The sequence below is a fragment of the Leuciscus leuciscus genome (genome assembly GCF_965113295.1).
Source record: "Leuciscus leuciscus genome assembly, chromosome: 20".
NCBI lineage: Eukaryota > Metazoa > Chordata > Actinopteri > Cypriniformes > Leuciscidae > Leuciscus > Leuciscus leuciscus.
The window spans coordinates 26,611,259-26,624,738 of NC_138744.1; the positions used below are offsets into that span (position 1 = coordinate 26,611,259).

Consider the following 13,480-nt stretch of genomic DNA (forward strand, 5'->3'; position numbering starts at 1 on the left):
AATAAATATACAGGTTTTTAATAAGTTTGTTTTATTCCTTGTGAATCACACATCAATTATACACACACCTTGTAGGTTCCAGAAACAGATGGTGTTAATATTCAATGCTTTAAAATGGCACACAGAAAATTTTAATCTGTTATTATTTTGACACTATTGAACTTAGTTTAGACAAACATAGCCTATCAGAGAATAAATAGGGACAATTTGTGTGTATGCTTTGTCTCAAAACTTGCAATTCAGTAAATTGCAGTGAGATAGCACACGTATGTCTGCAGGATGTCTGTTAAAGATCACTTCATCTGGAAAGCATCTGCTGTTTACTAACATCTGAAAGATGTCTTTAAGATGTCAGTTTTACATATTCCAAATCATAAACATCTTAAAGGCATTTTCGAAATGTCTATTTGACATCTGACAGGAAATGTCCCATAGACGTATTGCAGATGAGCAAACCCTCTAAAAAATACGTCTCCCAGATGTAACACACATCAAATAGATGTCTCTGTGATGTAAGTGTGCATTATCAGTAAAATGTTATTAATATAGGCTACTTGATCAGTGTGGTGTTGGTGTAATCATCAGACATTTTGTTACAAGTTTAAAAATACATGTTGACCTTTTTATGAAAATAATGATAGGCATATGACAAAAAAAAATCTATATGTAAAAACATAGCGCATATTAGCCTAAATTTTAGCCTAAATTTTTAAACTTTATTTAGAAAATAAGTTCAATCACATGCAGCCTATTCCAGCTCCAATAAAAGCATTTTGTTTGATCTTTTTTATTAAATCAAACCTTTTTGTACTAAATAAAGAGAGGTATACATTCTCTTTTCTTTTTTTAATGGAATGAATAGAACCAGCAAAATAAGTTCAATCACATGCAGCCTATATTCCAGCTCCAATAAAAGCATTTTACTTGATATTTTTTATTAAATCAAACCTTTTTGTACTAAATAAAGAGAGGTATACATTTTTTTTATTTTTTTATTTTTTATGGAATGAATAGAACCAGCATCCTAAAAATGACTTGGCAATTTGTGTGTGTGTGTGTGTGTATGTGTTGGGGGGGTTAGGGGATTCCAGGAGACCCCTTTCCTGAAGAAGACCTCCCCTCTCCCTCCCTTCATCCTCCTCTCTCCTAACTGAAACTCAGGAGCGCCGCCGATCGGTACCGACACCTCTCCAGCGAGCTAAAGCCAAGATGGAGGGTCCGTGCTCAGCGAGCACAGGAACGAATCCCCGCACGCCACTCTTTGCTTTCCAATGAAGAGGATTTATTCCCGACCAGTCACTTGGAAACCCGACTCTGATCCGTTTGTTTGCGGAGTTTTGTTGAGGGAGAATCATTGATCCGAGGATGAGTTCAGGGGAGGGAGAGGACACATCTAAGGAGGCGGCCGACATAGCGGCGTTTTTTAAATCCGGTAAGTGAAGAAGAGAGGGGCGCGCGCCTCGGTGTTTTCGTGATGATGATGACCCGCTTATCCAAATTCCGGTTCACGCCAACGATGCGTGACCGAACAGATCGTACCATAGATCAGAACATTTGTTGATGATGGTTAGCCTACTGTGAATCCGCAGACGTGATTTTATTGCCAGATGGAGTTGGCAGGTTAAGATATATGAGTGCTTTTATTTACCATTTATTTGGGACATGACGTTACATTTCAGTGCGCGCGAGCCAATTCATAAAACAAGCCAGTTAACAGTTTGTTTTATTTTCTTAAAAAACTGTTGTCATACGTCATTGTTTATAAGCGTGATGTTTGAGTTCAGAGTGAGGTGACGTCATAAAGCTTGGCTGAATGCATTTGTTACGGTGCTGCGATGTCATGCATCTCAATGATGCCATACGTCACCAGCCCACTGGATTTATCACGTTAATACTCGATTACCCTACATTTCACTAACTGCACGTTTCACCATGATGGTGTAAATTTTGAGCTCATTTATGCACCACTTTGGTAATCCTGGTCTGGTTGTTGCAGTCAGCTGTTGCTGTGATTTGTGTCAGCTGTCTCTGCAGTACCAGGTGCATCAGAGGAGGGACTCTGTAATGGGCCATGGACACCCTGAGTGACAGCAGGAGTCTTACAATATCACAATCTTTCTCTTTTTTTTCTCTTCAGCATGGCATCCAATTGTTCAACTTTATTGTGAGTGCAGGTGCTACAATGGAAGAATGAATAGGGAATAATGTATATTCCCAGTGTTCGTTGAAGGTAGAGGAAATTAATTTGGAAGCCCTAGGGCTCTCTCTCTCTCTCTCTCTCAAAAAAAAGAGCATTAATATTAAAAATATTTCCAATATATTGTACATTTTGTCTGACACAGACTGGCTGCTGTTTAAATAATGAATTTGTTATATACTTCCTATTAAATAGTTTGTAAGACCTGTGATGTAGTCATTGGTTATGGTCATGGTCATGGTTTGCTTTGTCACATGACATCATACAATGAGTTTGAATAATATTATTTGGGTCTCATTAGAATTTTTGGACAGAGTACAGTAGACTGAAGCAAACATGATTTGATAACAATTGTGTAACAATGAAGTCAGAATTTAGCATGATATTAAATTAGATATTAGATATATAAATAATATATCTTCTTGTGTCACTATTGGTTGTTTAAAATAGAGGTTTGACTGATAACAGATTTTATTGTTATCGATAGCTAAGGTGGGAAGAGTATAGCTGATGACTGATAAAAAGGCTGACAATTTTTAAAATGTACATATTGAATGAAGGATGGATGGATGGTATGGCGAAAATGGGTATTTAAAAAAAAAAAAAAAAAAAAAAACACTAAATAGTTATTTTTGTTTGCAATTTCATTATTTAAAGGTGGGAATTGTAGTTTTTGAAAAACACTTTTGGCCAATGTATATATTTGAAATCACCAAAACAAACACGCCCCTACCCCAAATTGGTCTCGCCGCTAATTTGATAGCTCCACCCCACATTTACGTACGTGACTGTAACCCAGGCAACGACTATGGCAGAATCTACTGTATCTGCCGGCCGAGGGTATGATGTCATCAATAAGTGAAAGCATGCCATGTGTTACTATGGTAATCCATGTCGAATGTGTTTTGGTATGTGTGTTTTAATGCGTCAATGGTTCAGCTCCGTTTCACATGGAAGACAACGCTCAACACCTATCCCAAAAAAACAAAGTTATCATGATCAACTCGATAGCACGAACATGACAGTCATAGTAACGAAAGATTAGGGGGGTTATATAAATCACTAATATTAAAACTAATAAAAAAATATCGGATAGGGAAAGCTCTGGCTTCGTGTGGATGTGGCCATAATGAGGAACCAAAGGAAACACACATACATTAGGAGTATATTATCTTACTTTTCAGATTTAGAAGCCGATGCTTGAAACAGACAGTGGAAGAGGTTTATGCTCCAGGCTTATATGGTGTGGAAATGAATGTGTCTTTTTCATAGCTGAAGCGAACGACAATAAGATAGCAAATTAAAAAACAAGCAAAGATGACACACAAGCATATACAAGCAATGGCCAGCATATATTAGTTCTGTGAAACAAAGCTAAACAATGTTACTCACCTATCGAGAAGAAATAAAGCAACCTCGGCGTCCGATGTTAGGCTTCCGCGCCTTGAGGAAGGATACTGACAATATCATAAGCCTTCTTTTTAATTTTAAGTTCCGCAGACATTTTCCTCTTTTGTTTTTATCTGCCATCTCTTTCTGTAGTCGTTCGGCTTATGTCTGTTCTGTGTGCACTGAGCACTCTCTCCTCCCCATCAATAGTAGACACGCCCCTTACTGCTGATTGGTTACAAGTGTGTTTTGGTACTCAGTCTGACACAGTTTTCAAAAGTGTTTTTCAAAAAACACTGATCCCACCTTTAAATATCACGTAACCATGTAGTAATGCCTATTCATTTGAATTAAATACTTAACAAATGAAAGATTAGACTATTTTCTCTTTTAGGTTATGGAACTTGATGGAAGCAAAGCAGTCAGACATCAGTGCGAAAACAATAGATTCACATTATATAATACTTAGGACAAGTAGTCATACATTATAAATTCTGATAAATATGTCTCGGTGCTGAGTCACATATTACAAAAGACCCTCACGACGAGTCAGTGATTGTGTGTTAATTTTTTACCAATATAGAATACCTCCAAAAGCCGTTATCTATGCCAATTAATAAATGAGTTTGCTTGGATGACGTTCAAACCAATAGGCTATACAGTACTGTATAGCAATCAAATGTGGGTGGTTGCCTTTTTTTGTGGCAGTTTGCTGAGATTAACACATCATTGACCCCTAATAAGTGTTTGGTATTATCACTTCATGGTTCATGTAATTAATCAAAACTGCTGTTTTCTCTAAGTTACTTAAACAGTATGTTAATTGCTTCAAGATTCACACATCCCATAAAGCAGAGGAAAGTCTTGTATCCGGGTGTCTGTTTTATAGCACTGCAGCATCCTAGGGCAATGTTTCAGAACGAAGTCCTCTCTCTCTCTCTCTCTGACTCCTCTCCTCCGGTCGGTCTGTTAATTGCCTCACGCTCAACACTCAAGTTTTGGCACCGACAAGCTTTCTCTCTGGCTGTCTTTGCGTTAAACACATTTTGTGTTTCCAGAACATTGGATGTCTCATCAGTGCCCTACTTTAGTCACTGAGCATTGAATGCAGTCTCTCTGGGGCAAGACGCCCACTTAAAGAGCTTTTGTTCGGTTTTAAGAACTATAGCAGTCTTGCGCACCAACTTTAGCCTGCATTCTGAACTACCTTTTTATACAGAAAACGGCTCAGTGTTTGCTAGAAGAACCAGCACGGAATAGTGATGGTGGTCTGTTCAGGCGGTTAGAGGCATCTTTATTTGGAGTGTGTGGCAGATGTGTTTCAGAATATTGGGAAATTTACTTACCCTGTGTTGCAGCGTACAACAAGACACAAACAGAATGAGTGCAATCCAGTGTGAATATAAAATTCAATACATCCGTACTGATTATTTTAATGGCTTTGCAATAACAAAATATGCTAACACATTAAAATGGCACTAAACACTTTTTATGACACTAACAACATGAATCGGAACATTCAGTTTTATACATTATGTAACAAGAGGTCCCTGCTACATATCTCTTCACCAAGGTCTGATGCCTGACAACATGTTCTCACAGGAAAATGTAACTATTTTACGAGGTGTCCATTTTAAATGCGTATGAATTTGTATGATGGGAATTGTACAAAAATGCATAATCCTTACAAAACAAGTAAGCATAAAGGTCCACCCTTAACCCCCCCCCTAAACACAACCATCACTGGGGCCTTAACATTTGTTTGAAAATGTACAAATGACATTTTACAAATTCATATGTATCACCCACCAAATTGCCTAAACATAAAATAGTTGCAAATTGCCATGAGATTATGTTGGACTTGCACCTTTGAAGACCCCTGATCCAGATTATGGATCAGTATTATTGTATTATTATTACTCTGTATTATTATATTGCCAGTAATAAATCAGTATTAACTGTATTATAACTGAGTAACTATGTGATTTATTACAATTTTCTCCCATTAGTGTTTGTTTCTTATAAGTTTTTGCATCCTCAACATTAATTCAGATCTTTTTCTATAGTCAGTTTTCTTTTTTGATAACTACTAGAGTTTTAGAAAATGTTAAACTGAGACAGTTCATGTGTAATATCTTCCTTTTTACAACTATTTATGGCACAAAATAAACATGAATGAACATCAGAAGGTATGTTAAAAAAAAAAAACAGTGCAATTTACTGAAATATGTAGCTAATATCAGCTAAATCACACTTTAGTTTGGGGAACACATATTCACTATTAACTACAACTCAATAAACTCCTAATTTAATGCTTTTTAATAGTTAGTAAGGTAGGCCTAGTTTAGGTATTGTGTATGATTAAGGGATTTAGAATATGGCCATGCAGAATAAGGCATTACTATCTGATTTATAAGTACTAATAAACAGCCAATATACTTGTAATATGCATACTAATAAGAAAGTAGTTAATAGGGAGAATTGGTCCCCAAACTCAGTGCATCTTTTTTCCATCTTATTTCTAACAATTTATGACATTTTAGAATCCATTAAGATCTATAGATTAATGCACTATTTCACACCCTATTAACTCTTTCCTTGCCATTGACGGAATTTTCTGACTTTCTGTGTTTTTTCACTGTTATACGGTAGGGGGCGCTATTGCTCATCTTCTGAAAGAGTACAGAATCTCCTGATCAAAACACACGCGAAGAAGAAGCAGAGACAAGCGATAGCATAAGCATATGCATATGTAAAATAACACAATCATCAACATTAAACAGCATATAAATAAAAACTTGCTAATGTTACTGAATAGCCCCTTTCACACAGCACTTTGAACCCGGGAAATTGCCGGCAAATTGCCAGAGCGCCTTCTGTGTGAACGCAAACTCGACCCGGGATTTATGCCGGGTTCGATGCCGGGTCGGGACCTAGTAACATTGCCGTGTTCAGTCCCGGAACGCGCACTGTGTGAACAAAAGCCGTAATAATGCCGTGTCGTAGTGATGACGCTGAAGCGCGGGATCGTTCGCCAGCTGTGAAACGGTACGTAAAGCGCAATTTTATGATCGAATCAGAGAAAAAAATGCACAAGCGTGGTTTCTCGAGAGAGAGATCGCAGCTCATAAGCAAACTTAAGACGCTGCTGAGATTACAAGTCACATCGATGTCACGTGTCTTTACGGCATTTTTACGGGTTGTGTGTGAACGCACTCTCTGATTCCGGAAAATCACTGGCAGTGTGAATGAACCAAAATCAAACGAACCCGGGTCAGATCCCGGGTCACTTTATCCGTGTATTTTCCGGAATCTCTGTGTGAAAGGCTATAGAAATGTTGACCCAGGACCATAGGATTGTGAAGCTTTGGCTGTGTTTATAGACTCTTAATGGTTTATAGAATCTACTCCATCTTTGTTTTAATCATTATTCTAAATCCGATCCGGACGTAGTCTGACAAAAACGACAATTCAGAAACAATTCAGCTTTTTGCTCAAAATGTTGTAGAATTAAACAGATTTTTGTTGTTTAAAAGCATAGGGTCTGTTTATATATATATAATGCATGTTCAGATATTCATACAACAAAATATTCTGGGGGCCATGACCCTTTTGTGAAAATGATCAAAAATGCTGGTGCTGGCTGACAACTTTTTTCAAAAAACACTGGCAGGGAAAGAGTTATGGGCAACTGTACATCGCAATATTGCATTAGATTGATAACCATGTTACATCCATATCTGTCTTGAAGACACAGCTCTATTCACACGCTTGTGGGATGTTTGAGGTTGTCATGACATATTCAGCCCACTTCGCAATGAGTCTTTCAGCAAAAGACCACTTCCACAGAAAATGTTCCCGTCTGAGTTGAGTTTCTCTTCAACCCTTTGCTGTCCTGTCTCGTAATTGGCACACCCAGACCTCCTTTGAAGTCTGTTGCGAATTGTGACTTCCGTACCCTCGATTCTCTGTTGTGGTGGCACTGCGCCTTTTATGCGAAACATCTCAAGGGGTTGTTGCACCATCTTTCCAAATTTGTAATCACTCAACAGCCTGTTTTTTAAATTAAAGATTCAAATGAGGTGTGAATAGTCGCTGTGGCCTCGTTCTGGAAAGGGAAGGATGTTATTAAGCTAATGGATGCCAAATCTTAAGATGTTATTTCACTACCTCCGATACTGAAGTGACTTTTTGACTTCAGATAAAATGATTGCCATATGAAAGCTATAGTTTTCTCAATAATTGTGCCATTTTACCAAATGCAGACTAATGAAATTGCTCATTTCCTCTACTGGCAAAGTTTGACTTGAAGAGATCTGTCATTTAAAACCATTCTCAAGTTGCGTCTTTTTGTGTGTAATTAGAGGTTAGCTAAAAGTGAAGGGAGGATTGTGGTTTGGGATATTTCCTAACATTGCCTCACTTTGATCAACTATAAAACATAATTACATTGGAGAGAAACATGCTATTTGAGACAATTATACATCTGAGTATCACAATATGAAAAATGAGATCAAAGTTACCCCTCTCATGGTCACGGTATGTTGGATTGTGGATAGTGCTAATGTTATGGATCATTGCTGCTTGCCTAAAGTAATCACTCCCCTATAAATTCACTCAGAGGGTACAGTAAGATAATTTAAGACCAAGTGTGTAATTTCTGTGTCACTAGTGTCACCAAGCGAAATTGCAAAAAAAAAAAAAAAAAAAAAAAATATTGTTTTTGAAGCACTTCCCTCATCTGCCAGTGGTTTGAAAAACAGATACTTCCAATGACACACTATTGGTTGAGCCAATAGCAGATGTTCAAACAAACATCTTTTGGATAAGAAACACAGTTGACCAAGTTGCAGACTGAACAGAAAGCTATCCCACATCATGAATTCAGTCACATTACTGATGTGGGGACCTGGGGGGCAAAATATACATAAAAACTGCAGCACATGCCTGTCAGTTTTCCATTTGTTTCAAGCCACTAATATTTAGATCACCTCTCAAAAGAATAAAAAGCTATGTGAACAAACTACAAGTTTTGAGCACTTGCGGTCCATATCAGTCTTGCTCGTGTGGGCAGGCAAAATATTCATTCAAAATATAGACCTCTATATAAACTGAATCAATAATAAATTGTAAAATTTGTATAATAAAATAATAATAAACAAATTTTATTTGGATATTATAGATTCTTTATAAAGTCATAAAAAGTGTTTTATTGATTATATTAACTGTTTAATTAGCTCGAATGTAAAGAGTTCGATAAATCTTTGTGAACAACTTATTAACCATAAATAGTTCTCACTTTAGGTCATGGGAAATTGGAATACTGTCATGAGTTAAGTGCTTTAATCCAGCCTTTATTGAGAATTAATAACATTAGTATTAAGAGCTCCTTAAAATGTTTACAATACATTAAGCGCACGTCGCACACATAAACACACGCACACACATACACATACACATACACATACACATACACATACACATACACATACACACACACACACACGTTGGGTTTCCATGTTTTATGGGGACTTTCCATAGTAATAATGATTTTAATACTGTACAAACTGTATATTCTTCCCTAAACCTACCATTAATCCTAACGGATTTTATCAACATGACCTAATGAGTATTTGTATGTATTTCATACGGACAGCATTATGTTATTTTTTATTTTATTTCATTTTATTTGTATTAAGCGGTTATGTTTAACTTTAGATAGGCTTACTGTATTTGTAAATATTTTTAAGGAACTGAATACTAATGTAATTAATGTCCAATAAAGGTTGGTTTAAAACACTTAATTAATGATATTTTCTGATATTCCGTGACCTAATCTAAAGTGAGAACTATTTACAGTTACTAAGCTGTTAACAAAGCATTATGTAACTCTTTATGAATGAGCTAATTAAGCAATAATAATTTGTTAAACACAGTGACAATTAATGAAGAACTTGCTGTTTGTATATAGTCTGTTAATGTATTAACTGCAGTTTATAAACATTTTATTAACTATAAACTAATAGTTTCAATTGTCAATGGTGCAGTGATGTACTGTATGAAGCACTGTTCACATAGAACTCACTTCCAAGCCAAGCAACTTTCTGTTGGTCAGTGTGTTGAATTCTCGTGACCAACTTGAAAATGGGCACACAAAAAAAATTGTCTCCCGATCACACTGATTCCTATTAAAATAACTGTAATTCACCAGAGAAATTTTGCAGGGCAATGGTATATGTAACTGCACCTTAATTGTTAAATAATGTGTTTCCATGGGAAAATATTAAAATAACGAGAAACTGCATATTTTGCATTCATCATTCTTGGTTCATCTGCTTGCCTGGTGTATATTGAATTTGATCTTTTAAAGTCAGTGTCAGTGTCTTAATACATTCGTACAAACCTGGTAGAAATAACTTGCTGGAAGCAAAGGCCTCCATGTGGGCGTTCCTGTAAGGGTGTGACGTCCAGTGAAAACTATGAATACCCAAGCATCCTGGAGCCGATCAGGCACAGTGCCCAGAGTCCAATTTATTTAATCTGAGTTGCAAGCTTGTGTACGATAGCCCGTGTTGTTGTGATCATAGCCATTATGGCTTGTAAAGTAGAAAGCCTTGCATTATGTAATATAATGAAGCCCCGATGAGCAAACATTATCTGATCGTCCTCCATGCTATTGCTGTTATGTGGTCACTGCAGATCCAGGATTGATTCGACCAGGAAAATAACTTTTAAGAATAAAAGCAGCAGTGAGCTTTGATATTGGGTGTCAGTCATGTAATAATCCTTAACAAAAATGTACGGTGGCAGCAGCATATCAGATGCTAATTCCATGGTACTGAATTATTGTCATGCTAATAGCATCGTATTTACATCAGAACTTCAAAGAATACAATTATGCTTTTGTCCCAAAATTTGACCTATAGGGTTAAAATGTCTGCATTTGTAGTTCACGTTTGTTATTTTTAGTCGGCTGTGATTTAATGTAAATACAGAACTGCATTATGGCCCATGATAGAATATGCTGCTATGTCATCCTCTATAATAGGACGAAGGTTGTTTCAGTTTACATCCACCTTTCTCTATCTATCTTTTGAAGGGGTTTAGAGTACATTGTTTTTACAATGAGGAACATATGTTTTAGGGAAGAATGTTATGGATGTGTATCTCAAAGTTGCGTTTTTAAATGAAGGCAGAGGTATTTCTACCTGATTCTACCTACAAATTCTAATTTTATTGTTGTAACCTACTTCAATCAGTTTGATGTAACATAAAACAAGGGAATGTTGTTTTAACTTAATTGAGTTACATTAACCCAACATACAATTTCCATTAAAGCTCAGGATGTTTACATTCGACGCATATCTGTTCCTTGCTGATCAGCGAATTTTGCTTCAATGAGAAATTGTGATTTGGGGTTATTAAACACATTAAGTTGCATCAAATTGAAAATCGCAATTGACAGCTGTACTCTTCACCACAATGGTAACCACAAAATTCAATAACAGAAACTCTAAATGTCCAACTGAACATTAAACATTAACATTAGTATTGTGAACTAAGTCAATCATAGAGACCATTGGTGGCAAAGGCTCAACGATCTACTTAGGATTACGATACTAAACGCAGCCCTAGGCTGTGGATTTATATTTCCACATGTTATTTTATGTGCTTTTCAGTAAAGGGAAAGATGTTGGTAGTTTATGTTTAATGTTCAGTTATGTTGGACATTTAGAGGAGTTTCTGTTACTTGTGCGTTCTGTGTTCTGTGCTAATGTCAGTTCTGGCACCTATCTTTACTTAGTGATTCTGATTTATTTTGAATAAACTAAATTAAGTTTTGTGTAAAAATGTCTTCAATTAATTTTATTTTTTTACTGTATACATCATATAAAACAAAAAAGAGGATATCAAACTTATTAAGTCATTTTACCTAGCTGGAGAAATCAGGTTATTTCTACTGACAGTTATGCTTCAGTAAAACCTTGTTTTTCAGGTTGGTTGAATTAAGTTATATAAGTCATCTTAAATCATTTATTTCATTTCAACAAAACCAGTTATTGTAGATGTGACCACACAAATTAAATTTTCTAAGTTGAACTGACTAAACATTTTTTTTTCAGTGCAGGAGAGGACGTGATGCACACATAGATGCTAAACATTTTCCTGGTTTCTTTCAAAAGTCAAAGCCACAGTCATTCAAACACGGTGTGGGCCAGTGAATAGATTAAACTTGACCTTAAGACCTTAATCTTAAAGGGTTAGTTCACCCAGAAATCACTATTTACTCACCCTCATGTTAATCCAAGACTTTTGTTCATCTTCATAGATATTTTTTATGAAAAGAGAAGATTCTCTGCGCTTCTGCAATCCACAACAATCCGGTGCAACCAAGGCAGGACAAAACAAAGCAGAAAAAAGAAATCGCCGGTGCAACACAGATGTCTTCGTATTAATTAATTTATTCAAGATGCATAACAATGACTAACGTTTCGATGTAAAATGACATCTTCATCAGAGTCCTGCATGTAATTTTACATTGAAACGTTAGTCATTGTTATGCACCTTGAATAAATTAATTAATACGAAGACATCTGTGTTGCACCGGCGATATTTTTAATGAAATCTGAGAGATTTTTGTCCCTCTATTGACAGTCTACACAATGTCCACTTTGACACTTCAAAAAGTTCATAAAGAGATTGTAAAATCCATAAGAATCGGCCGGTTTAGTTAAAATTTTCTGAAGAGACTCAATCGCTTATATGATGAACAGATTTAATTTAGAGTTTTATTTACACATAAACATTGATCAGTAAACATAAACAGAACCTCAACCATACTTGCTTAGCGCGCTTGCAGAAGCTAAAACGTGCCTCATAACACACGAGAATGAACCTCATTGGTTCTTACTGAAGCTCAAACGTGCTGCGTAACACGAGAATGAAATTCATTGGTTCTTGCTGAAACTCAAACGTGCTGTGTAACACGAGAATTAACCTCATTGGTTCTTACTCAAGCTCAAACGTGCTGCGTAACACGAGAATGAACCTCATTGGTTCTTACTCAAGCTCAAACATGCTGCGTAACACGAGAATGAACCTCATTGGTTCTTGCTGAAACTCAAACGTGCTGTGTAACATGAGAATGAACCTCATTGGTTCTTACTCAAGCTCAAACGTGCTGCGTAACACGAGAATGAACCTCATTCGTTCTAACTCAAGCTCAAACGTGCTGCGTAACACGAGAATTAACCTCATTGGTTCTTACTCAAGTGCAAACGTGCTGCGTGACACGAGAATGAACCTCATTGGTTCTTACTGAAGCTCAAACGTGCTGCATAACACGAGAATGAACCTCATTGGTTCTTACTCAAGCGCAAACGTGCTGCGTAACACGAGAATGAACCTCATTCGTTCTTACTCAAGCTCAAACGTGCTGCGTAACACGAGAATGAACCTCATTGGTTCTTGCTGAAGCTCAAACGTGCTGCGTAACACGAGAATGAACCTCATTGGTTCTTGCTGAAGCTCAAACGTGCTGCATAACACGAGAATGAACCTCATTAGTTCTCGCACCTCATGCAAGCATGCTTGAGCTTCCATTAATCATAACTGATTTGTGTGTTGATGAACATTTATTTGTGAATAAAAGCTTAAATTAAATCTGTTCATCATATAAAGTGATTGTGTCTTCATAAAATTTTGACTAAACCCCTCGATTCATATGGATTAGTTTTACAATCTCTTTATGAACTTTTTGAAGCGTCAAAGTGGTAGTTGTGTAGACTGTCAGTGGAGGGACAAAAATTTCATGAAAAAATTAAGATGAACGAAAGTCTTCAGTTCCAATGAGTAAATTATTTATATTTTTGGGTGAATTATCTCTTTAAATGA

The 13,480-nt window shown here is 36.5% G+C and overlaps 1 protein-coding gene and 1 long non-coding RNA gene across 6 annotated transcripts in view; one reads left to right on the top strand and one right to left on the bottom strand.

The window, feature by feature from the left end:
- The first annotated feature begins 1,060 nt into the window (after positions 1 to 1,060).
- The window catches only part of triob (trio Rho guanine nucleotide exchange factor b), a 206,255-nt gene continuing 193,835 nt past the window's right edge, over positions 1,061 to 13,480 (top strand). For 3 of the 5 annotated variants that reach the window (XM_082150216.1, XM_082150217.1, XM_082150219.1), the window contains exon 1: positions 1,068 to 1,432. In XM_082150216.1, coding sequence (XP_082006342.1) covers positions 1,366 to 1,432 — 67 coding nt within the window. In that variant the 5' untranslated portion in view covers positions 1,068 to 1,365. Of the gene's footprint in view, positions 1,433 to 13,480 lie in introns of all 5 variants that reach the window. The other 2 variants (XM_082150220.1, XM_082150218.1) reach the window with 2 other exon arrangements.
- On the bottom strand, positions 1,441 to 6,396 carry LOC309484256. The gene is made up of 3 exons (XR_014200790.1): positions 3,375 to 6,396; positions 2,327 to 3,168; positions 1,441 to 2,270 (listed from the first exon to the last, which is right to left on the bottom strand). It is a non-coding gene; the product is annotated as an uncharacterized lncRNA (long non-coding RNA).